Source organism: Carcharhinus amblyrhynchos, chromosome 14 (assembly GCF_965287045.1).
Source record: "Carcharhinus amblyrhynchos chromosome 14, sCarAmb.v2.hapA, whole genome shotgun sequence".
NCBI lineage: Eukaryota > Metazoa > Chordata > Chondrichthyes > Carcharhiniformes > Carcharhinidae > Carcharhinus > Carcharhinus amblyrhynchos.
Window position 1 is genome coordinate 58,731,199 of NC_137337.1, and position 23,759 is coordinate 58,754,957.

At 41.9% G+C, this 23,759-nt stretch overlaps 1 protein-coding gene across 2 annotated transcripts in view; it reads left to right on the top strand.

Moving 5' to 3' along the window:
* plekhd1 (pleckstrin homology domain containing, family D (with coiled-coil domains) member 1) overlaps window positions 1-23,759 on the top strand; it is an 83,281-nt gene that overhangs the window by 16,879 nt on the left and 42,643 nt on the right. For both annotated transcript variants that reach the window (XM_080202012.1, XM_080202013.1), the window contains exons 3-7: window positions 6,999-7,088; window positions 17,207-17,283; window positions 18,724-18,815; window positions 21,818-21,870; window positions 23,008-23,102. In XM_080202012.1, the coding sequence (XP_080058138.1) occupies window positions 6,999-7,088; window positions 17,207-17,283; window positions 18,724-18,815; window positions 21,818-21,870; window positions 23,008-23,102 (407 nt within the window). The remainder of the gene's footprint in view (window positions 1-6,998; window positions 7,089-17,206; window positions 17,284-18,723; window positions 18,816-21,817; window positions 21,871-23,007; window positions 23,103-23,759) is intronic.

Sequence of the window (23,759 nt, forward strand, 5' to 3'; positions counted from 1 at the left end):
GGGAGATTGGAGCACCTGCACAATGGCACTCCTACAGTTCAGTGGCCTGCTTCCCTTGCTGGAACGAATCGCAACTTGACACTTCTTTGCATCAACTGCCATAAGTTTGCATTTTCAAACTCACCGAAAAAATGAGTCTGAAACTCTCCTTTTTTTTGCTCATTCAGCACTAGGAAATTTTTCGTTAAATTTGACCCATAGTATTTACATATCTGGCCCAAAAAAGTTTCTAATCAACGGTGAGCCCCAGGATATTGATATTATGGGTTTCAGCAAGGGTAATGCGTTGAATATCAAGGGGAGATGGTCATCACCTCATATTTTTGTGATGCAAATGTTACTTGCCACTTACCATTTAAGTGGTCCAGATCTTGATGAATGTGGGCATGGACTGATGAAGTAACTGAACATGGATGAGCCTAGGACACTACCCTGAGGAACTCCTGCTGTGATGTACTGGGATTGAAATGATCAGCTTCCAGAAACCACAACCATCTTCCTTTGTACTGAGTATGATTCCCAACGAACGGAGTGTTTTGTCCCCGATTCCCATTGATTTCAGATTTACTAGGGCTGCTTTGATGCCACCCTCAAATGTCAAGGGCAGTCACTCACACCTCACCTCTGGAATTCAACTCTTCTGTCCATGTTTGAAGCAAGGCTGTAATGAAGTCAGGAGCTGAGTGGCCCTAGCAGAACCCAAGTTGAGCAATGGTGAACAGTTTCTTGAGTGAGTCCCATTTGATAGCACTGTCAATTGTATTTTCCATTACTATGCTGGTGAGAGAATTTGATATTAATAGTCATACTACATTAATGCATCACAGGAGATTGGGTGTGATGTGTCCTGGATAATGTATTAATATACCAAAGACCATGGGGAAATAGCATTTTATTGTAATGGAAACTTCACTAAGGTGAAAACATTAAGTATGAGTTCACTAACATAATCAGTAAAACTCTGCAGCTTCTTAAAAAAATTAAAATAATTTATCTTTAAAGAATTAGCTGGGGAAGACTTCCTCTGAAATGAGTCAATACATTAATCAATTGATGGCTTTAATCAGGACACTGTGATCGCTAGCTGCTGCAAGAGGCTATGTGGTCAATCAACATTTGCACATCTCCCTATTGCTCTTCTGAGCAAAAACTCCAGAGGTGGAAAGCTTATTCATTTTTCCTGTTTAATATGTTTCTCTATAAATAGAACTCTGCTGTAAATGTGGGGCTAGCGTTCATCTCATTGACCTTGTATTTTCACTGTTCTCATCAAAGCTCTTGTACTGCAACATTCAGGAACAATCATTTTTAGATGGTTTTTTAAATTGAAATTTTGAAAATTTACAGCACAGAAGGTGCTCATTCAGCCTATTATATCTGTAAAAGACTATCTATCCTAATCATACTTTCCAGCTTTTTGTCCACAGCTCTATAGATTATGGCACTTCAAGTGAATATCCAAGTATTGTTTAAAATGTAGTGATGGTTTCTGCCGCTACCACCCTATAAGACATTGAGTTCCACACCACCATGTCCCTATGAATACACATACAAACATACAAATTAGGAACAAGCCATTCAGCCCCTTTAGCATGCTCCATCATCCAATAAGATCCTGGCTGATTTGAATGTGGCCTCAACTTCACATTCCATCTACCCTTACAATCTTTCATTTGGGTGGAAAAATCATCTTCAACTTCCCTTTGATCCTTAAGCCAATTACTTTAAATCTGAGCTCTGTACTAAAGGAACTAGGTCCATCCTATTCATTTTGGGCCCTTCAATTAAATCTCCCCTCAGCAAAGAAAACAACTTCCACCTACTCAATCTTTCTTCAAAGCTCACATTTCCATTTTTGGCAACATCTCAATAAATCTCCTCTGTATTTATCCTGGCGGCATGATGGCACATTGGTTAGCACTACTGCTTCACAGCTCCAGGAATCCTGGTTCAATTCCGGTCTTGAGTGACTGTCTGTGCGAAGTCTATATTTTCTGCCTGTGTCTGTGCGGGTTTCTTCTGAGCGCTCTGGTTCCTCCCACAGTCCAAAGATGTGCAAAATTTCCCCTTAGTATCCCAAGATATATAGATTAGCAGGGTAAATACATGGAGTTACACATATTGTATGTTGTGATGTACTGTGTTTACCTCTGCTCGAACATTCAGTTCCAGCATAACCTCCCTGCTTACGTTCTTCTATGCCTTGGCCGGTAAAGTATTTTGTATGCCTATTTAACCACCTTATTGGTTCTCTCCTGCTACCTCCAGTAATTTCCACACAGGTAGTGCTGCTGTTGTAGAAGTCAAGGACTGGGGCTTCTGCCTGGTGGATCCCCATACCTGTCTGACATACCATCCCTACCCCTGACCCACCAACCAGACTTGGATCACTACTTAACCCATGGGGTGTCACTGACCCCCTCCTTGATGCCCTGCAATGTCTGTAGCTCAGACTCCAGCTCAACAACTCCAAGCAGAAGTTGCATAGATTGAAGACATTCACTGATTGATATGATTGCAACTGCACGCTCTCCACAAACTCTTGCATACCACACTCACAGCAGACAACCTGCCCTCTCATGCCTTGTTTTTTACATATATATAGAGTTTTCATTAACTCAGTGTTTTTAGTTTTATTAACTGATTAATTTATCTAATTCAAATTTATTTTAAAAATATAAGCTATTTTTTCTAAGCTGTTAGTTGAATCCAATTCCCTAGCATAAGGAGTAAAATAAAACTTACCAATCAATCACCTACTGTCCTGCAATGTTATTTCTTGTTTTATTTTTGCTCACGCTGTTTACTTTTTAATTTCCTTTTATCTCTGCTGTTTTTGGTGACTAATGCCTCTCTGTCAACATATTCCTCAGTCCCACACACATAACGATTAACCATATCCCTTAACCTCACCTTCTTCTCAATATATCCTCCCACTCTCAGCACACATAATGTGTCCCAATATGATTTTCGTTTATTGGGAATTGGGAACTAAGGGTCTGACACATACAGGGTTAATGTAGGCCTGAGTACAGTACTGCCCACACAGTGATAAAATAAGGCACATGACCCAGACCGAGAGGTTAGTACGTTGTTGAGCAGAGACAGGAAACGCCTAAGCATGGAGAGGTTCCTATTGTACTCTTTACTGTACATGTGTAAATAGTTAAACCTGTTAATAAATATTTACAGTTAACCTATGGGAGACTACAAAGAATTTTTTCTGCAACTAACATCCTCCCAACACTAAGAACCATAAACGTAAGACAGTCACTAATAAAGGAATTCAGGAAATAAAAACAGAAAATGCTGGATAAACTCAGCAGGTGTGGCAGCATCTGAGAAGAGAAAAACAAAGTTAATATTTCTAATCCATATGACCTTCTACAGACCAGGAATTCAGAAGAGATTTCTTTAACCAGAGAATATTTATAATGTGGAGCCCACCATGACACTAGTTGATGTGATTACTATAGATGCATTTAAGAAGAAGCTGGATAGATACATAAGGGAGAAAGTAAGAGATGGATACACTGATAAGGTATGATGAAGTAGAATGGAAAGAAGCTCGTGCGGAGCATAAACACCAGCATAAACCAGACAGAGCATATGACCTATCTCTATGGACTAAGCAACTGTGTAATACTAAACAACTTCTTACTGTGTTTACCCCAGTCCAACGCTGGCATCTCCACATAATAATACTAAACAAACTAGTTCTGGTAGCTGATAAATATGTAACTATGTGAACAAGCAGAATAGTGTTCATTGGAACACCCAAAAGTTTTACTAAACATGATTTTTTGTGACTTTTTGTCACATTGTGATTTTTTTTATTTGTTTGTGGGACATGGGTGTCACTGGTTGGCAAGCATTGGCCCATCCCTAGTTGCTCTTGGAGGTCAGTTGAGAGTTAACCATATTGGTATGGATCTGGAGTCACATGTAGGCCAGGTAAGGTCAGCAGACTTCCTTCCCTAAAGGATATTAGTGAATCAGTTGGGTTTTTCTGACAATCATCAGTAGATCCTTAATTCCAGAAATTTTTTTTTGAATTCAAATTCCATATTGGTATGGATCTGGAGTCACATGTAGGCCAGGTAAGGTCAGCAGACTTCCTTCCCTAAAGGATATTAGTGAATCAGTTGGGTTTTTCCGACAATCATCAGTAGATCCTTAATTCCAGAAATTTTTTTTGAATTCAAATTCCATGACCTGCTGTGGTGGGATTCGAATCTGAATCCCCAGAACATTAGCTGAGTTTCTGGATTAATAGTAGCAATAAAACCACTGGGCCATTGCCTCCCCATATTTGGTTGCCAACATTACTGAGTACTCTAGCTCAAGTGAAGTGCTGTTGGAACCAGCGTGGAGAACAGCAGTGGGCTCCAGGCATTTCCTGAACAAAGTCATCTCTGGATCAAACTTAGAAATCGAATGCTAGATGGAAGGAAATTAGCTACACTGTCTTGGTGGTAGCCTGGGACCAATCAACCAAAAGTAGGGAGTAAATGGAGTGTCGTGGAGCCTCATACACCCAAATCCTCAGACCACTTGTCATAAGAGAGAAAAACTTTTCACTTTAACACTAGTTAATACCAAATTAGAATAGTGCTTTTGGGTAATGGTTTCATTTAAGCATGCCCATCAAAATAAAGTTTTAATTGGTTGTCGGGTAAAACGGTCAGTTAGTGACCACCGAATACCTCTTTGGGCTGCATCACCAATGCCATTAAATCCAGAGAAAAAATAGACTGACACCCCAGTGATGTAGCACAAACTGAAAAGAACTGTAACCCAGATGGAGACTAAACAAGGAGGAACAGTTACCTTCAGATTAATCTAATGCTCAGCTGCTGGTCCTTCAGCAGAATGTCAGCCAAGAACACATTCAAGGTTGAATAAGCTTCTCTTTGCCACTGATACGAAAACAAGCAGCAAATTAAAAAAAAACCCTGCTAGATAGTCAGGCTAAAGTGCTGAGCTAAATAATATACCTCAGATACTGATTCTGAATCAATTCATTACACTAAAAATACAAGAGAGCTGCAGTAAAGTCCTGCCATTTGTAAATTTGAGTATCTGCACAAAACATTATGTACACTATTTCGCCAATTGTGGAACCAATGTACATTTATCCATGGCTTTCAGACAGAAAATGAATAAGAAAGGTGGAAAACATATAAAATAGAAAAAACACCTAAATGAATATTTTAAAAAATGTAAAGAAGGTGCACACTTTACATACTTTACCAGCCATGTTGCTTACTGGAGTGTTTACACCTGGGTGTCCATCGCTGTTATGAATCTATTTGTGTTTACAGTACAGTGTCTGAATGCGTAAATCGGAACTAAGCAATAAATATCCTAGAAAAACGTGAGTCTTGCTAAAAAAGTGACAATGTTAAATAGGTTTAAATACAGCGCTTTAAAATAGTGCTACCATGTTGGTCAGGGAATACACTGTTAATGAATCTACAGTTAGGTACATTAGGCACCTTCAATTAAACCTCCACCAACTTCACCTTCATTCTGCTGGAGAGTCTTATAATAAAGATAAGTGTAACTAATGTATATGTCTCATTTTGTTAAACAGCAGGACATCTTTATATTTAATAAAAACATTATTTTTTATTCCCTTTTATTCCCTATACATCTCATTTTTGGATGATTGGAACTTATCAAGTTGACTCCCATTATCAAATATGTTCCCTGTTTGCAAATTTGGTGTTGCGATGTTTTCCAAGTGCCAAATCAGCGTGAATAGTGGGACTTTACTGTGCTTCTTCAGTTAGGAATATACTCCTGCTACCCTTTAATGCATCTGGACACAGTTTAAGCAAATATGTTTTCCTGCTATTACAGACTGTGTAGAGACAATAAGCTGACTGTTTACTCCACAGCCTTGGAAAATGAGGTCTGTATTCTGAATATAGCTGAACATTGTTTGGTACAGAATTTATGGTTGGTGCTGAATCCAGTCATTCTGTCAGATCACTGGTTTCCAAGTACAGATAGAACACAAGGAATGGGAATGGTACAGATATATATATTCAGAAGTTTCAGGCTAGGCTGTGCCAGACAAGGGATGGGTGTTTTGGAACAGACTAGTAATGATGGGGAAGGGAGATATTGACTGTTAAAGTCTTTGGACCATAGGAACAGGAGTACGAGAAGGACGCTCACTATAATCTTGTCAAGCGTAATATTAGGGATGGCAATAAATGCTGGCCTCGCCATTGACGCCCATATCTTATGAACAAATATTCAAAGTAGGCCCTTCAGCCCTTCAAGCCTGCACCACCATTTGGTTTTTCTTCATTCATTCTCAGGTCAGTATTTATTGCTCATCCCTAATTGTGGGTAAAATGCCTTCTTAAACTGTTGCAGTCCATGAGGTATAGGTACATCCACACTGCTGTTAGAGAGGGACTTTCAGGATTTGGACCCCGTGATAGTGATAAAGTTCCAAGTCAGTGTGGCTTGGAGGGAAACTTGCAGTTGGTGGTGTTCCCATTTTGTCTGCTGCTCTTGTCCTTCTAGGTGGTAGAGGTCATAGGTTTGGGAAGTGCTGTCAAAGGAAGCTTGATTGATTGCTACTTCAACTCCATTTTCCCAACTTTGCCCCATATTTCTTGATAAGCGTACCCAACATAAGTCAACTGACCTCAGTCCATTAGATTATCTGCAAAGGAAAGAAGTTCAATCAGCTGATCATCCTAAATTCAATCCATTGCTCACCTGGTTCACAGAACACAGAGATCTGAGTTGCTATCTGCCAGCATTTGACGAGCTTGGTTCCTGCTGGCGGAAACAGTTTCATTTTTTGGACATCTTTAATGTGCCCAGAAAAACAGCGCAAATCCCTCCCATTTTTACACTCATTTGGCTCTTAGAATTTTTTTGGTAAGATTGCCCCTTCAGAAATCTGCACGGCAAATGCAAAGTTGCTGGCAGGTCATGATGAATATTTATTTACTCCTTGGTTGTTCTTGCAGGGTGTGATACCACTGGGTGGATGTGTCGTGGAAGCAAAGGAAGAACCCAACATGCCTTTTGTGATGAAAATTTCTCACGAGGATTTCCATGTAAGTCAGATCTATCAGTTGGGATAATAATAACTTGAACATTGAGGGAAGTTCCCCCCGCTCCATAATCACTTCATAAAAGGAGAAAATCAAGCTGGAACAATGGGATAGGTCAAAACAAAGGGTATTGGGTTTAGAGTTGAAAAGCCAAATTTAGAACAGACACAGAGAGCCCTATTTTACCATTTTGATTTGATCATAGAACCCCACAGTACAGAAAGAAGCCCTTTGGCCCATTGAGTCTGCACTGAACACAATCCCACCCAGGCCCTACCCCCATATTATACCCACTAATCCCTCTAACCTCGCATCCCTGGACACTAAGGGGCAATTTCTTAGCACGGCCAATCAACCTAACCCGCACATCTTTGGACTGTGGGAGGAAACCCATGCAGACACGAGAAGAATGTGCAAACTCCATACAGACAGTGACCCAAGCTGGGAATTGAACCCAGGACCCTGGAGCTGTGAAGCAGCAGTGCTAACCACTGAGCTACCATGCTGCCATGATTCTAAGTGCTGGGCGGACTTGAAGCTGGGAGCATTTCAAATCTGACTTTTAGACCCATTCTGAGGCGTCTCCATATGCACTCTGCCCGTAAAAATATCAGAGAATCTGAATTGTGCTGCACAAGTCTGTGGGTGGGGCTTAACACACCCAAAATCCTGCAGCTCCAAATGCGCCTCCAACTGCACATGCGCAGATAAAAATGATAGAATGCTGCTCCCCTGCCATGTTGCTCCTGGGCTGGGTGATGACACCCCCTGGCCCCCACAGACATTGTCCCACTCCTCCCCCAAGATTACTGATCCCCTTATCCTCCCACTCCCTCCACCACCCAGACCGATCGTGGGACTCTCCCCCTTTCCCCCTCACTGATCTCAGGAAGAGTGATAGCGGACATCCCCTTCGCCCCAACTGATCCCCAGCAGAGACCTGTCGCACCCACCTCCCTCCCTCACCCGATCTCAAGCAGAGAGAGAGCTGTCAGATGCTCAGTATTTGTCTCCTCACTAACTGGAGCGCCCGAATCGGACTTTTGTAGAGCACGCCTGTTTCACGCTGATTCTGGATGGGTGAACATGGTGGTAAAGGGGGGAGTGCAGGTTTAAGTCGGGCACGCAACCCATTAAGTCATTTTAAATACACGCAAATACATTTAAATAGCCATCGCGCCCATTTTGTGTGTGGTCCGGACCACGGCCATTTTTGGGCCTTGGTAAAGGGGGAACCGGCATGGAGGCGGGCGTGGAATGCACTACTTGCCTCATGCCCGACTTTACCAAGCTTTCGCACCCGAAAATAGGCACAACTTGATGGTAAAATCAGGCCCAGAGGGTGATTGAGCATATAACAAGGATCTCCTTTGAGAAACAGCCAGTAAGTGTCATGTCAGATTTGGTGTTTTAGAACTAAAATGATTCTATCCATTGTATCATCCAGTTGTAGCCCAGGGATCACTTCACCTGCTCCTGCACCATTATTTCTGGTATTCTCCAAGGATCTGTCTTTGACTCCTTCCTATTTCTCACCTACCTACTGCCCTTTGGTGCTGTCATTTGAACAGTATTAGTTATCACATGTAGATTGACAATACCCAATTCTACCTCAGCACCATCTCTCTTAACCTCTTCACTAACGAGGTTATCAGATTGCTTATCCGACATCTCGTACTGGATAAGCAGAAATTTCTTCTAACAGAACAGTGGGAAGACTGAAATTATTCTTTTCTGTGCCCACTCCAAACTCTGTTCCCTAACTATCCACTCCATCCTACAGTCTGGCAACAGTCTGAGACTAAACCTGTTTGTTCTACCCTCCATAAACTTAAATTTGTCAAAAACTCTGCTGCTTGTGTCTTAACTTGCACTAAGTCCAAATCACCCATCACCCCTATGCTTGCTGACCGACATTGGCTCCCAGTTAAACACAGTAAAAAGTCTGACAACACCAGGTTTAAGTCCAACCGATTTATTTGATAGTAAACTCACTAGCTTTCGAGGGGAACCCCCTCGAAAGCTAGTGAGTTTACTATCAAATAAATCGGTTGGACTTAAACCTGGTGTTGTCAGACTTTTTACTGTGTTTACCCCAGTCCAACGCCGGCATATCCACATCATCCCAGTTAAACAACAGCTCTATTTTAAAATTCATATCCTTGTTTTCAAATCCTTCCATGACCTCATGCCTTCCCATATCTGTAATTTCCTCCAATCCTTCCAAGTTATATTAGCTCCTCTGATTTTGGCTCCTTGAGCATCCCCAAGTTTAGTTGTGCCTCAAGCTGCCGCAGCCCTAAGCTCTGAAATTTCTTTGTTAAACCTCTCCACCTTTCTTCCCTCCTTCAAGATGCTCTTTAAAACATGCTCTAGTATCTCTCTATTTGGCTCCGTGTCAATTTTTGTTTGTGAAGTACCTTGGCAAGGTTTAATATGTTTACAGCATTATATAAATATAAATTCTTGTTGCTTGGCGATCACACCAATAAACAAGAGCTAAGAATTAACAAACGCATTGAACCAAGATATTGGCAGGACTATACCAGCAAAGCCACGTCAGCCTTACTTGAGCTCAGTTGGAGCTGTGTTGTTGAATTTGTTAGCCACATGTGGTTAATTGGGAATTCAGATGTGGTTCATTGCATCCTTGATTATAAAATGGATGGTTAAAAAAAGGCCCTGCCATCAATCATATGATCACAATAATCATTTTTATAGGGCATGTGAACTTTAACATTTGTACATTTCTTACTAAAATGATAGGTTGAAAAGAAGATTGTGCGCGTGTTTTTTGATCACTGTGGCTGTGATCACTCTGTGATCACTGAATGGTGGGAGATGTTTGTTAAGTAAACAGACATACTTGAAATACATTTACCCAAATTGTGTGTGTGGTGTTTTCTACTAAAATGAATGTGACTAAAATGGGATTGCCATAGCAACGTCTAAGATTAGTCCATGATTTCTATTGGACAAGAGGAATTCCTGGCCAACTCTATTCATAATAATCTGGTTCATTCTCCCCCACTGCAACCACCAGAACCTTCCAACATTTATCAAAACCTAATTCCCTCATTAATCATCAAATCAGGCTGTTAAACTCAGTAACTTTGTCAACAGATATCCAGAGATCTCTCTGAGTGGTAAAAGTCAAATCGATTTTGTAAGACTTTATTTATTTTCATTTTTAAATATTCTTTGTATGCCATCAGTTAAGGATGTATTATTTCAGGATCCAAAGTCATCATATAAATCAGCATGCCTTTATGAGAATCTTTGTAATGACTCAGCCTCTACAATGATTAAGATTATTTGTTGCATTCTTTTATTTTAAAGATTGCTTCAGTTGAATGTGGTGGGTTCCTCAAATCACTGATATCGATGACTTCTAACAAAGGTAGTTTATTACTAAGCTGCAGACAGTACTTGTGCTGTCCCGCGCTCCCACCGTGTGACCTATATAGCCACGTCATCACGATCTCACGGGACCACTTGGTCTAAAGATTCAACATCACCCGTGGATGTTTGCCTCGTCAAAATAACCATGCCAATCCCTCCAGATGTTCTCTTAGTAGGGTTCCCATTGCTAACTGAATGTCTATTGCCTGCCGTGGCCTTGGTCATGCTAGTGGGTCTAGTGGTTCAGCAGATGGGGCTGTAGTGTCTTCAACATGTCTGTAACAGCTAGAAAAGTCAAAATATGCAGTTGACACAAAAATATAGTGAACTGCAAGTCTGTAACAGCTAGAAAAGTCAAAATATGCAGTTGACACAAAAATATAGTGAACTGCAAGTGATAGACTTTAAGAAGACATAGATAGGTTAGTGTATTGGGGTGACAAGGGGCAGATGAAATTTAATGCAGAGAAATGTGAAGGGTGTGTTGTAAAGGGTACAATTCTAAAAAGAGGGCGCAGGAGCCAAGACCATGTGCACAAATAGTTGAAGGTGGCACAGCAGGTTGAGAAAGTGGTTAAAAAGGCATACGGGATCCTAAAACTATATAACTAGAAACAGAATAAAAAGTGTAATTTTGGGTGAGAAAGCCATGCTGGCGCAAATCAGATTGCAATTTTCCCTCCCAGTGGATCCCCCTTTGTGCCCCCCTTCCTCCAGCCCCAACCCATTCATGACCCCACCTCCTTGACACTGTCCTTTGCACCCTGGCAGTACCCATCTGGCAATACCCACGGTGGCACAATGGTTAGCACTGTTGCCTCACAGCGCTCAGGACCAAGGTTCAATTCCCAGCTTGGGTCACTGTCTGTGCGGAGTCTGCAAATTCTCTCTGTGTCTGCGTGGCTTTATTCCAGGTGCTCTGGTTTTCTTTCTCAGTCCAAAAAACTTGCTAGGTGCATTGGCCATGCTAAATTCTCCTTCAATGAACCTGAACAGGTGCCAGAGTGTGGCAAATAGGAGATTTTCACAGTAACTTCATTGAAGTGTTAACATAAGCTTCCTTGTGACACGAATAAATAAACTGTAAACTTTAAAAATTTGGCACTGCCAAGGTACCAGTTGACATTGTCAGGTTGGCACTGCCAGATGGATATTGTCTAGCCATGTCCCCGACTACCCAGGGCTTCAGTGGGCTTCCCAATCCTCCAAAGTGGACTTCACACCTGTTCTCCATTTGTGGAGGCCAATGTGTTCCTGCTGCACTCAAGAATCACTGAATCCTGGGAGCAGGGAGAATCTGGCCTCAAACGGACTGGGTATATTTAATGCTCATTATCTGGTTCCCACCCTCACTGAATAAGTCCGGGTGTGATGGCTGGAGGATTGCAGTGGGATTTTGCCCTGGTGCTGAATGTGCTAGACCCCTGACTCATGATTGTCCAACCCCACACTACCCCAATACCAATGTGACCAGACTACTGCGGACATGGAACGCAAAGGCAAGGAGATCATGAAGTGCCTTTATAAAACTCTGGTAAGGCCTCAATTGGAGTATTGTGTCTAATACTGGGCACCACATTTTATGAATAATGTGAAGGCATTAGGGAGGGTGCAGAAAAGTTTTACAAGTGTTATTCTGGGGATGAGGGACTTTGGTTATGTGGATAGGTTGGAGAAAGTTGAGAGGAAATTTGAAAGAGATGTTCAGTAATATGAGGCATCTGGATAGAAATAAATTATTCCCATTGGTGGAAGGGACAGAGGACAATGACAAAATTTGGAATCCATTACGTGAGTGTGTGGTGGCGGCAGATTCAATCATGACTTTAGAAATGGAATTGAATAAGTACCTGAGGAGAGAGAATTTTCAGGGTTTTGGGCAAAGGCCCCCTGTGGGACTAGGTGAGTTGCAGCGAGATGGTGATGGACATGATTGGCTTCCTTCTGTGCTGTAACCATAAGACGTAGGAGCAGGAGTAGGCCATCCAGACCATTGAGTCTACTCCATCAATCAATGAGATCGAGGCCAATCTGATATAATCTTTAACTCCACTTTGCTCTTATTCCCCCACCTATGATACTATAATTTAGAAAATATATGTTTTTGAAACTATTTAATTTCAGGTAATCACCCAAATCTTAATTGGCAGATCATTAAAAAATACATAAACAACATTACTTGTTCATGTATTTTTTTCTCCAGACTTCCATTTGGCAAATGAAAAATTCAGGCCTCAGTTGTTGTTGCTATCTCCACTAAGTCTCAAATCTCACCTGTAGCTATTTCTATCCTTACATATCCTAGTCTTCTCCTGGTACCCGTTTAAACCTCTCCCTGCCTCATCTGTTTTTCTTCCCATCTTCCTTTCCCATTTCTTCTTCTGACAGATTCAGCTCCCTTTTGTTCTGCCTCTCTTTGCTGTTGCTTAGTCAATTGATTCCTGTAATTGCATTCCATTTCAGGGTCTCAATCCCAATCTTTCCAGCCTTGATTGGAATAATTCTTATCCTGTTAATAACTCATTTGAAAATTAGAGACAGTAGTATATCAGATAATTAATATCATTTATGATTGTTCAAAAACATTAACATTAAGATTATATTCAGAGAAGCACACACAGATCCACATCTACAAGCATCTGGGTAGACATTTTCCTGTTTATGGTAGCTGTCCTTGAAGTAACCTAAGTCCTTAATTAAATTCCAGTCTTGTGACTCTCCCTTTGTACAAAAACAACTTACATTTATATAACAATTCTAATTTAAGAAAACTCCCAAGATGTTTCCCAAAAACAATACAAAGCAACATTTGACACCAAGACACATGCGATATTAAGAAATATGACCAAAATCTTAGTCAAGAGATAGGTTTTGAAGAATAACTTAGAAGAAGAAAGAGAGTCAGAGAGGTTTAGGGTGGGAATTCCAGATTTTGGGGCCCAGGCAACTGAAAATGTGGCCATCTTAGGTTGAACGATTAAAATTGAGGATGCTCAGGAGCCAGGATTAGAGGAGCAGAGTGCTCACTGAGGGGTGTGGGGCTGCAGGAGATTACAGAAATAGGGAGGGGTGAGTACCTGGAGGGATCGAAAACTAGAATGAAGAAGAGAATTTTAAAACAAGATGTTGCTTAACTGTGAGCCAATGTAGGGCAGCAAGCACAGGGATAATGGGTGAATGGGACTTGGCTGGAGATAAGACACAGGCAGCCACCTTTTGGATGACATCAAGTATAGGGAGAATTTGGGAAGCCAGCCTGAAGGGCGTTGGAATAGACAGTGTCGAGATAACAAATGGATGAAGGATTCAGCCTCAGGCAAGTTAATGTAGGAATGGTGTCAGGCAATGTTACAGAGATGGAAATATCAAGTCTTGGAGTTTGTGTGTATCTGTTTCATAAACAAATACACATTGTCCAATTCTTGCTGAGTTTCAATAGTGTTGGGCAGTTTATTAAACAGATTGCTGAACATGCACAACCACAGCAGTCTCATCCTATCAATATCCTGGTCCATTGTCATCTCTGTATCTTTGTTCCTCCAAATCTATAGCTTTTGTCCTGGAATCTCATTGTGATCTGCCAGTGTACATGCCAAACCAATTTGAGTTTACTCATGAGGTTTAGTTATGCTACATGAGTTGTTCTGGGCTTTTTTCATGTTAAAACAATGTAAAGTAATATCTGTATCCATTTACTAATTGGACTCACTCCCTTCACTGCTTCAATGGTTTTGAGATCCCCTTCCTCTCTCTTCTGTCTAGCCTCGCTCCACTGAGTGATTGAGTTTGAAACCAATGCATTAAATAACTTGTGGCTCAGTAAGTGGAATCACTGTTATCTCATCAGAGGATTTCTACCTGACTGAACGAGATCTAGCTCTTGTTGTTAATGCTGTGTTGCCAACTCAATGTACTCAAAACAAATTAATTTAATCACATGAAGTGCAGTAAATTGCATTCAGCAAATGAATTATATTATCCATGACACATTAGTCAATCACTCCTTAGCTCTGACCTCTTCTGTCCCACCTCCTGCTCCCTCCCCCCACAACTATATAATTCATTAAATTTCTATTTCTCTTCAGTTCTGAAGAAGAAGCATACGGACTCTAAATGTTGACTCGATTTCTGTTCCCACGGATGCTGCCAGACCTGCTGAGTTTATACAGCATTTTCTGTTTTTATTTTATATTATACTAAATTAATTATATTATTTTGAAGGAGTCAGCGGAATCCCCAGAACCATAATCAGCAAATTGAATCAAGTGAAATAGTCAAGTAATTATGTTGTGATCCTTAAATTAATGGAATCTATTTAACGTGAGTGGAGTCAATCGAATGTGGTTCAGTGACCAGAATTTTATTGTTTTCCTATCCTTTCCAGATCATCACAGTTACTGACAACTCCCTTTAACACGCAAGACCCTGCAGTAGTCTTTTTGCTTTCTACCACTCATTATGCATCCTTACTCAAATACTGTCCCCCCCAAATCGCTAAGTCCTCTCTCTGTCAACTACCCTCCGCTCTCCCAAAACCAAATCTTGGCTCCACGTGACTCCAAGCAACAGAGCTGGCCATCACCTTCACAAAAGCTTCTCAAAAGCTGACACAACCATTCAACCAGAAAACAGCTCTTAACTAGCGAACTGGCATTTCTAGCTGCAAAATGTTCTCAAAGCACTTTATAGCCAATCCAGTACTTTGGAAGAATAGTCACATTTGTAGTGTAGGAAACATGGCAGTCAATTTGGGCATAGACAGCAAATGAGATTAGCAACTTGTAAAAGAAAATAAATGTTTTTGACAACTGCCTGCATTCATATTGCACCTTTAACATAGTAAAATGTTCCAAGGTGCTATACAGGAAAGCTGGCAAACAAAATGCAACGCCAAGCCACTTAAGGTAATATTAGATGACCAGATGACAAAAAGCTTGGTCAAAGAAGTAGGTTTTTAAGTGCCATCTTAAAGAAGGAAAATGAGTTAGGGAGTTCTATGCCTCTATTTATAAAGTCCATTGAAAGCTCAGGTATGATACTCCTTACAATCAAGTCTTTGTCAGACAATTATACACAACTTCGTCCTTCATATCATGCTTCTTTGAACCTGGTCCCATGCAATATTTGGCCAGCAACATCCAAACTGTTTGAACCTTAAGTCTCAAAAACAACAATCCTGTGTATAAATGAGAATATCTTGAACTAATAATGACATATTGTACTGATACATGACTTGTGATTTCACTTCCAGTAAATTAGCACAACCTATTCATCGGCAATAATGTGCTATTTCTATCCACACAAGTAGGCTTAGTTAACAGAAGAGTACACTCTGTACTGAGTGCTAAATATTTTCTCATTTTAAATTTTAACTAGCCATTGGCAAATATCTATAATGCCGTATATTATAGCAGCGCAAAGTACTGTAGGTGTTGGAAATTTGGAATATAAATAGAAAATGCTGGAAATACTCAGCAGGCAAACAGCATCTGCGGAGAAACAACGTCAACATTTCGTAACCACAATCTGCATTAGTTCTGATGGTAAGTCCCTGACCTTTATTTCTCTCTGCAGAAATGCTGCCAGATGTGTTGAGCATTTCCAGCAATTAGTAGAATTTGGGAACATTTTTCCCCAAAAAACTTGTTGAGGCTGGGGTGGGGGATGCAATCGGCAACTTTAAAACTGGGATTGATAGGTTTTGTTGAGTAAGGGTTTTTGCTGGTTACAAAATCAATGTGGGTGGGTGGAATTACAATGTAGATCAGTCTTGATTTGATTGCATTGGTAGAACAGGCTGAAAAGACTGAATGGCCTTCCGCTGTTCCTATGTTTTTTAGATCAAGTGAAAATCAGCACCACTCTATGTCTGCTCCTTTATTTTGTTTCCAAGCCTTGATAATTCTCTAGGTGCAGTAACAGGAAAGCTTGAATACAGCCAATTAATGTATGCACAGCATGAATACCGTCCTTATCACATCAAAACACATGAAATTGTATTTGCAACCAATGCTGAGGTTAATAAATCTTTACATTAGACAACCTACCTGGAGATATAAAGGAAGACATAAAAGCCCAGGTCACTTGGGAGAAAAGGACTTGAGAAATTCTTCTCTGACCTATCTTTGATAATCAACCAGGGGATTGTTCTGGCCCTGCTGATTCCTTGCAGTAACCATCTTTCGCAAGAGGTAATCTCTACTGCTGCTGTATACAGGACCAGCTCTCACATCAAAGAATTCAGCAAATGAACATGCACTTGACAAGCCCACAGCATGTTTGAGATTCACTATTCTCTGGGAAAAGAATCACCTCCTGGTGTCTTGCCTCAATTTGGCCTTGCATAACCTAAAATTGTCATTCAAAAGCAAAATACTGCAAAAGCTGAAAATCTAAATAAGAACAGAAAACCTCAAAGGTCTGGCACCATCAGTGGAGAGAGAAACAGAGTTAACATTTCAGGTCCGTAACCTTTCATCAGAATGTTTTCAGTACTTTATGCTTTATTTTTAAATTAAAATTGTTAGTCCTGCTTCTCCCTAACATGTTTAATTGGAACACTCTGAATTTGAACATAATCTATTTTACTTAATATCTCATAAAGCTCAATAAGATCGGTCGTAAGTCTATACTTCTCAAGTGTAGAGTCTCAGACCTTTGATTCTATCCTGATAACCAAGTTTAAGGGTTAATGTGAATTCTCTGCATTTTCTCTTTAGGGGAACATCTTATTGGCAGCTGATACTGAATTTGATCAACAGCACTGGCTAGAAATGCTGCAGGAATCTGGAAAAGTGTAAGTTAAGAGAAAGATCTTTGGCAGCTGAAATGCATACTGCACAGATTGCAAAAACAGGCAGACAATTAAATCTAAACAAATGAACTAATAGTCACAAAGGATAAGGAGGCACAGTGGCTCTGTTGACCAAAGTTAGAAATGCAGCAATCTTTAATTCTAAAGCTGCTGACAGAGGCCGGCTCCTTTGGGGCTGGGAGAGTTGTGGGACACGTGGCACATTGGCTTTATTCACAAGGGCTAGTGTTTTGTGTTATCAGCATCAGTGTGGCAGGAGCAAGGTGAAATCGAAGATGGAAAGAGCTTGCATTTTAAAGCACTTACATGATGTCTGACCTGTCTAAAAGTGCTTCACAGACACTGAAGTAGCCACAAGACAGGAACATTGGCAGTCAGCTTCCACACACATATCAGGATCCCTTGCTAATCAACTTCATAATGACCAGATAATCTATTTTTGTAATGTTGTTTGAGAAATAAGTATTGACCAGAATACCTTTTATTCTTCAAATATCCCATGTCATGGGATCTGAGTCATCTCAGCAACCTGAGAAAGTCTGAAAGATATCATCTGACAGTGTAGCACTCCCTTTGTCCCTACATTGTGAGTGTCAATCTGGACTTTGTGCTCGAAAGAGTACAACACAAATCCATAACCATCTGACTCGGAGATGAGAGTGCTACCCACTGCACCACAGCATTCAAAGCCAAGGGCCCTGATATATGGCAGGGGCAGATCGCAGACAATGACAGTGAGAAGAGGCTGCGATCTGCTTGAAGGGGTGCATGAGGGATTTTAGGAGCACTAGTATTCCTCAAGTCGTTCTTTAAAAGGTAAATATCTTTTTCAGCCAGCTTCTCCTATTTCCAGTTTGCTGGTTTAAATTCAGATACCAGAGCCAAGTGACCAGTCTCCAGCCTGGTGTGCCACCCAGCAGAGAAGACCTCCTATGGCGATGTTTATCATAAACTGCAGTGGCTAAGAAATTGGATCCCTAATTGCAAAAAGATAGCATATGTCCTGTAAACAGCAGGAGTGTGCCACTCCACTTTTTGACCTGTGGCCCTCCAGTTCAGGTGTGTTCCATCTCCTAATATTTAGGCCATTGTTTGAGAATGGTGGGATCCTTATAACAGGCACAGCATATTATTCTACAACTATAATGTATCCATGTTTGAGCTGGCCTGTACCTTTAAATGCACAATAAGTCTGTTTTTGGTTAAGAAAGCAGTCACTGTACTCCAGCAGAGTTTAGTTGCAATTGGTGAAAGAAATATGCTTGCAAGTTTCCAAACACACGTCATTAAATCATCTTTTCATTTTTGTTCTCCAATATGTCTGACTCTTTTGAAGTGTGTGACAAACACAGTGAAGCATCATTTGATGTCAGCAAGTCTGAGTGCTGTCACACTGATTTTGCTTTCCTCTTCTCTCCACAGAACTTGGCAGAACGCCCAGCTAGGGGAAGCGATGATTGGAAGTCTTGAAGCACAAGGCCTGCAGCTTGCGAAGGAGAAGCAGGAATATTTAGGTCAGCCATGAATTAGAGGCCAGGATTGATTCAGAGCTGACAGGTCGCCTGGCTCAGGAGGTTGAGTCAGCTGAAAAATCACCAATGCTGAAAAAATGTGTTCACTGGCAAGCAGTTGATGTCAGTTGTGTTCACCACCTGCTCCTAATTGCTAAATATAATTGGGCAACATGCAGCATGATTCCCTCTGGACATAAATTGGAAAGCACATAGCTTGCTATCTCATGATCACAGCCCACAAACCTGAGTCCGGTTTCCTAAATTCTACCTGCTTCAAATTAGCTGCTCACCTTGATATATTTTTAGAGGATTTAATTCAATAGCCCTCTTGGTTCAGCCACCACCCCCGCCCTGCCACTCCCCGCCACCCCGCTCCACCACCCCTCCAATCAGACCCAGAGTAAGGTTGCCCTGGAATCACAAAGAAATAAAGATTAATCTCCATAACATTTTTAGAAGCAAAACGACAGGGACATTAAAAATATTGGGCGTGATCTTATGAAAAAATTTTAAGTGCCAAACAAATGAGAAAGTGGGAGAGAATCACTCTGTTTTCTTCAGAAAGCTGTGAGTCGCATTCTTATAGCACTTAGTGCAAAAAGATGCTGCAGGGCTCTTGGGGTGCCATTGTGCAGACACCCCAATCTCCCAGTGTAATGGCAGATCCCCTGCTGAGCACCCCCCATCTGTCCCATGGACATTGAGACCTGACCCCCGCCAATTGCCCCCTGTGCCAGTCACCCCCATCTGCAGAATTCCCTTCCTTCCCTATCACCACCTCTGCAGAGTTCCCCCTTCCCTCTCCGATCAACACTTCAGCAGAGTGCAAAGTTCCCTCCTTCCTACCCATGTGGAAGTCCCCTTTCCTTCCCTTGTAATTGCCCCAACCCCTCGGCACTTCCCCAGTGGGCAGTGCCAAGGTGCCCGGTGGGAAGTGCCAGGATGCCTACTGGGCAGTGCCAGGCTGGAAGTGCCTCATGGGTAATGTCTGGCTCTGCCCCCGACCACCTGGGGAGCTCCAATGGCCTCTGATTCTCCCCCACCCTTTGGCAAGGCCATCACACCTGTGATGGCCCAGCTGTGATTCTTGCAGGTGAGAAACTCGACCGGCAAGCAGGTGAGTGAATGGAGCCTGGACTATAGTGTCTGGGACTCATCAATGACATGTAATTCATAGTATTACTATTGAAATCAGGCAAGAAGCTGATTTCGCTGGCAAAACAGGGCAGGTAGGATCAGGGCAGGTGAAGAACTGGGCACAAATCTGATTTTTCTCCTCTCACCTGAACTTACCACCTCACCTTGCCGAACAATGGTGGGATAAGTTCATATCCAATGTTTTTAAAAGGATATATCCATTCTTCTGCCAATTAGCAAAATAATGAAGGCAGCAAATAATTGTAGTTTCAAGAGTCACTTAACAGGAATAATGATGATTCAGCTTGTTTTCCTGTTAGCCAGGAGATGGAGGTTTGAGTGACCAATGGGGAGAGGGTGGGGTATGGAGGTTATGTGATGAAAGCTCAAGGAATACATCCAATCATACTTAGCAACTTGCCCCAGAGACTGAGCAGGCCTGGCTCCAGCTGGCAGCTATGACCACCATCACTTTTCCCTCCCACCTCACCACACAAGAAACAGTTTAAGCCAATCCTCCTGTTGTGTGGGATCTAAGAAGGCACCAGATTTGGAATTCCTATCAGGAAGGGAGAAACTTATGAAGGATTGTCTTTTTGGAGGCTGAATTTGTAATCAACGTTGATGTAGTCTTGGCAGTGTTAGGGCAAACCATCAGGTTCCTACGGAAACCACTTAGGTGTGTGCCTGGGTTATTCACTCACTCACACCCTCAGCCATTGTACGAGTCGGTGACTCTGAGGGCTCTGAGTCTGAGAGTGAACCAGACACACAAGCCCTTCCCTGCACTCCCTTTCTCTCTCACATACACACATACTCCCCCTCTCCCTCACACACAAACTCACCATCTCTCTCTCTCACAAACACACACACTCATTCACCTTCTTTCTTTCTCTTTCATACACTCACCCATCATCTCACTACCTTTCACGCTCCCTCACCCACCTTCACACTCGCTGCCATATGTTTCAGATCAGTGATCTCTCTTTAGATGCACAGTTGAGTATATGGGAAACATTGTTTCTTGTGGAGGTCCAGCCAATGGATTTGTGGTCACTAGGATTGCCACCCCTCCTGTAAGGACGAATCCAAGGAGGAAAGTCATAGGGGCTATTAAAACAAAGAGCTGGATGGGGTACAGCTTTATTGATGGTAATGGTTCTGCATTTTGAATAAGCAGAGTAGACTCCCGTACCCAAAGATAGGGGTGTCTAAAACTAGAGGGCATAGGTTTAAGGTGAGAGAGGAGAGATACGAAAGTGTCCAGAGGAGCAATTTTTTCAGAGGGTGATGAATGTCTGGAACAAGCTGCCAGAGGTAGTAGTAGAGGCGGGGACAATTTTATCTTTTAAAAAGCATTTAGATAGTTACATGGGTGTGATGGGTATAGAGGGATATGGGGCAAATGCGGGCAGTTGGGATTAGCTTAGAAGTTTAGAAAAAAAGGGCAGCATGGACCAGTTGGGCTGAAGGGCCTGTTTCCATTCTGTAAACCTCTCTGTCTATGTCTCTATGTCTCACTCACTCACTGAAAGGCTGGAGGTTGGGTTTGGGTGGGCAGGTGGAATGAGAGCGGAGGAGAGATGTGAAGAAAGACCTTGGGGCCTAGCAGTCACCAAATATGGGTGTCCACCGAGAGCTGGAGGGAAAGTGGGGAGAACTGAGAAGGCAGTTGGAGCTGGGGAAAGACGTTGGAATCAGGTCAAAATGTGGTGACAGGAGACACCTAGAGTGTGCTCTAGGGTCTCTCTCCACTTTCTTACAACTTTGTTAATTGGATTCTGCAACAGTTACCCAATGGATTGTATCTTAATGGAATACTGCATTAATTAATTAATTAATTGGATGTGGTTATGGTTTTTCAGACAAATTAATGGAGGAGACAGAAGAACTTTGCCTGCAACGAGAACAGAAGGAGGTGAGCGGAGCCAATGAACGGAAGCTGTACAAAATGCCTCCGTAACTATCAACTTTAAGCTGTTGGCAATGTCAATATTCTCTCCCCCACCTAGTCTATTTCTCTTTCTTGTAGTCTCTTCTTTCTTTTCAAGCTCTCCTTCTTTTAAGTTAAGTTTTCAGACCATATCTACTTCCTATATAGGAATAACAGATGTGTTGAGTATAGGGCTAACGGGAGGACTTTGAATAGTGTGGAGGAGCAGAGGGATCTAGGTGTATGTGTACATAGATCCCTGAAAGTTGGGAATCAAGTAGATAAGGTTGTTAAGAAGGCATACGGTGTTTTGGCGTTTATTGGTAGGGGGATTGAATTTAGGAGTCGCAGTGTCATGATGCAACTGTACACAACTCTGGTGCGGCCACACTTGGAGTATTGTGTGCAGTTCTGGTCCCCACATTACAGGAAGGATGTAGAGGCTTTGGAGAGGGTGCAGAGGAGGTTTACCAGGATGTTGCCTGGTATGGTGGGGAGATCCTATGAGGAGAGACTGAGAGATTTGGGGTTGTTTTCGCTGGAAGGAAGGCGGCTAAGAGGGGACCTTATTGAAACATATAAGATGATTAGAGGTTTAGACAGGGTAGATAGTGATAGCCTTTTTCCTAGGATGGAGAAAGCTAGCACGAGGGGGCACGACTTTAAATTAAGGGGGGGTAGTTATAGGACTGATGTCAGGGGTAGGTTCTTTACCCAGAGGGTGGTGAGGGACTGGAATGCCCTGCCAGCTGCAGTTGTAAATGTGCCTAGTTTGGGGGCGTTTAAGAGATCTGTGGATAGGTTTATGGACGAAATGGGATTGGTTTAGATTAGTGGGTTAGTGCTTCTTTTTAAAAAGCTGGTCGGCGCAACATCGTGGGCCGAAGGGCCTGTTCTGCGCTGTAATGTTCTATGTTCCTATGATCCTGTTTATGGGGAAGGGGGAGAAGCTTCTGGAAATGTATATTTTTTCGAATAGGCATTTGTAAAATCCTTAGTGGGTTAAGGACTGGTTGTAATTACCAAGAGGTTGATATCATCAGAGCTCTATCAATTGTGTGGGGGGTGTGATGTGGTTTTGGCTGGTGATCTGAAGTAACAAGATTTTTAATCCAATTGCAGGAGCTGGAGAGACTAAATCAAGTACTCGAGGTGGAGAAAAACAAGATTGAGGAAATGGTCCAGGATTTGAAGTCTGAGCAGGAACAGATAAAGAGGTAAAGGATTTGGGGGGAAGTGGGGTAGCAGTGTGAGGGGATAGACTGGAGTCAACCTCTGTGACTCATGTCACCTTTTCTGCTTTATAGATGATAAACAGAAGTATCTATAGAAAATCTTTAAAAATCAATTTATTTTATTGCCCTGATTAATTTTTCCCTGGCAGTGTCTGGGAGATTGATTTTTAATTCTTGGAGGCTCCAGGGCAACCTTACTATGACTGATCGGTGCCAGCCAAGCCACTAAGGTTCTCACTATAGGCTCTAGAATTGCCTTGAGTCTTTATAAAGATTAGTTTCTAAAATGCTGCCCTGAGCAACATAAGGAGTGAAAAAACAAAGAGATAATTTTAACTGTGTGTTCTTTTCATTCTCTTTGAACACTTTTAAAAAAAAGTGTTGAAAGATGCGAAGTTTCAGGCGGCATTCAGGCCTGTTGCTGCATGCTTCAGATTTGCGAGGCTTTCCAACAAGGAGATCCCACCTCTTCTACGTTTCTGACCAACCTCAAAGCTGGAAATGTAGTGGGAATCAGTGGGGAGGGGCTATTGTGATGAGAGGTGGAAGCATGGCCAATCTGATAACCTCAGCCATTACCTTCAAAGCATCTCTGCAGCCCCAATCCCAAGTTGTACCAGGTACTGTTTACCCATTGCC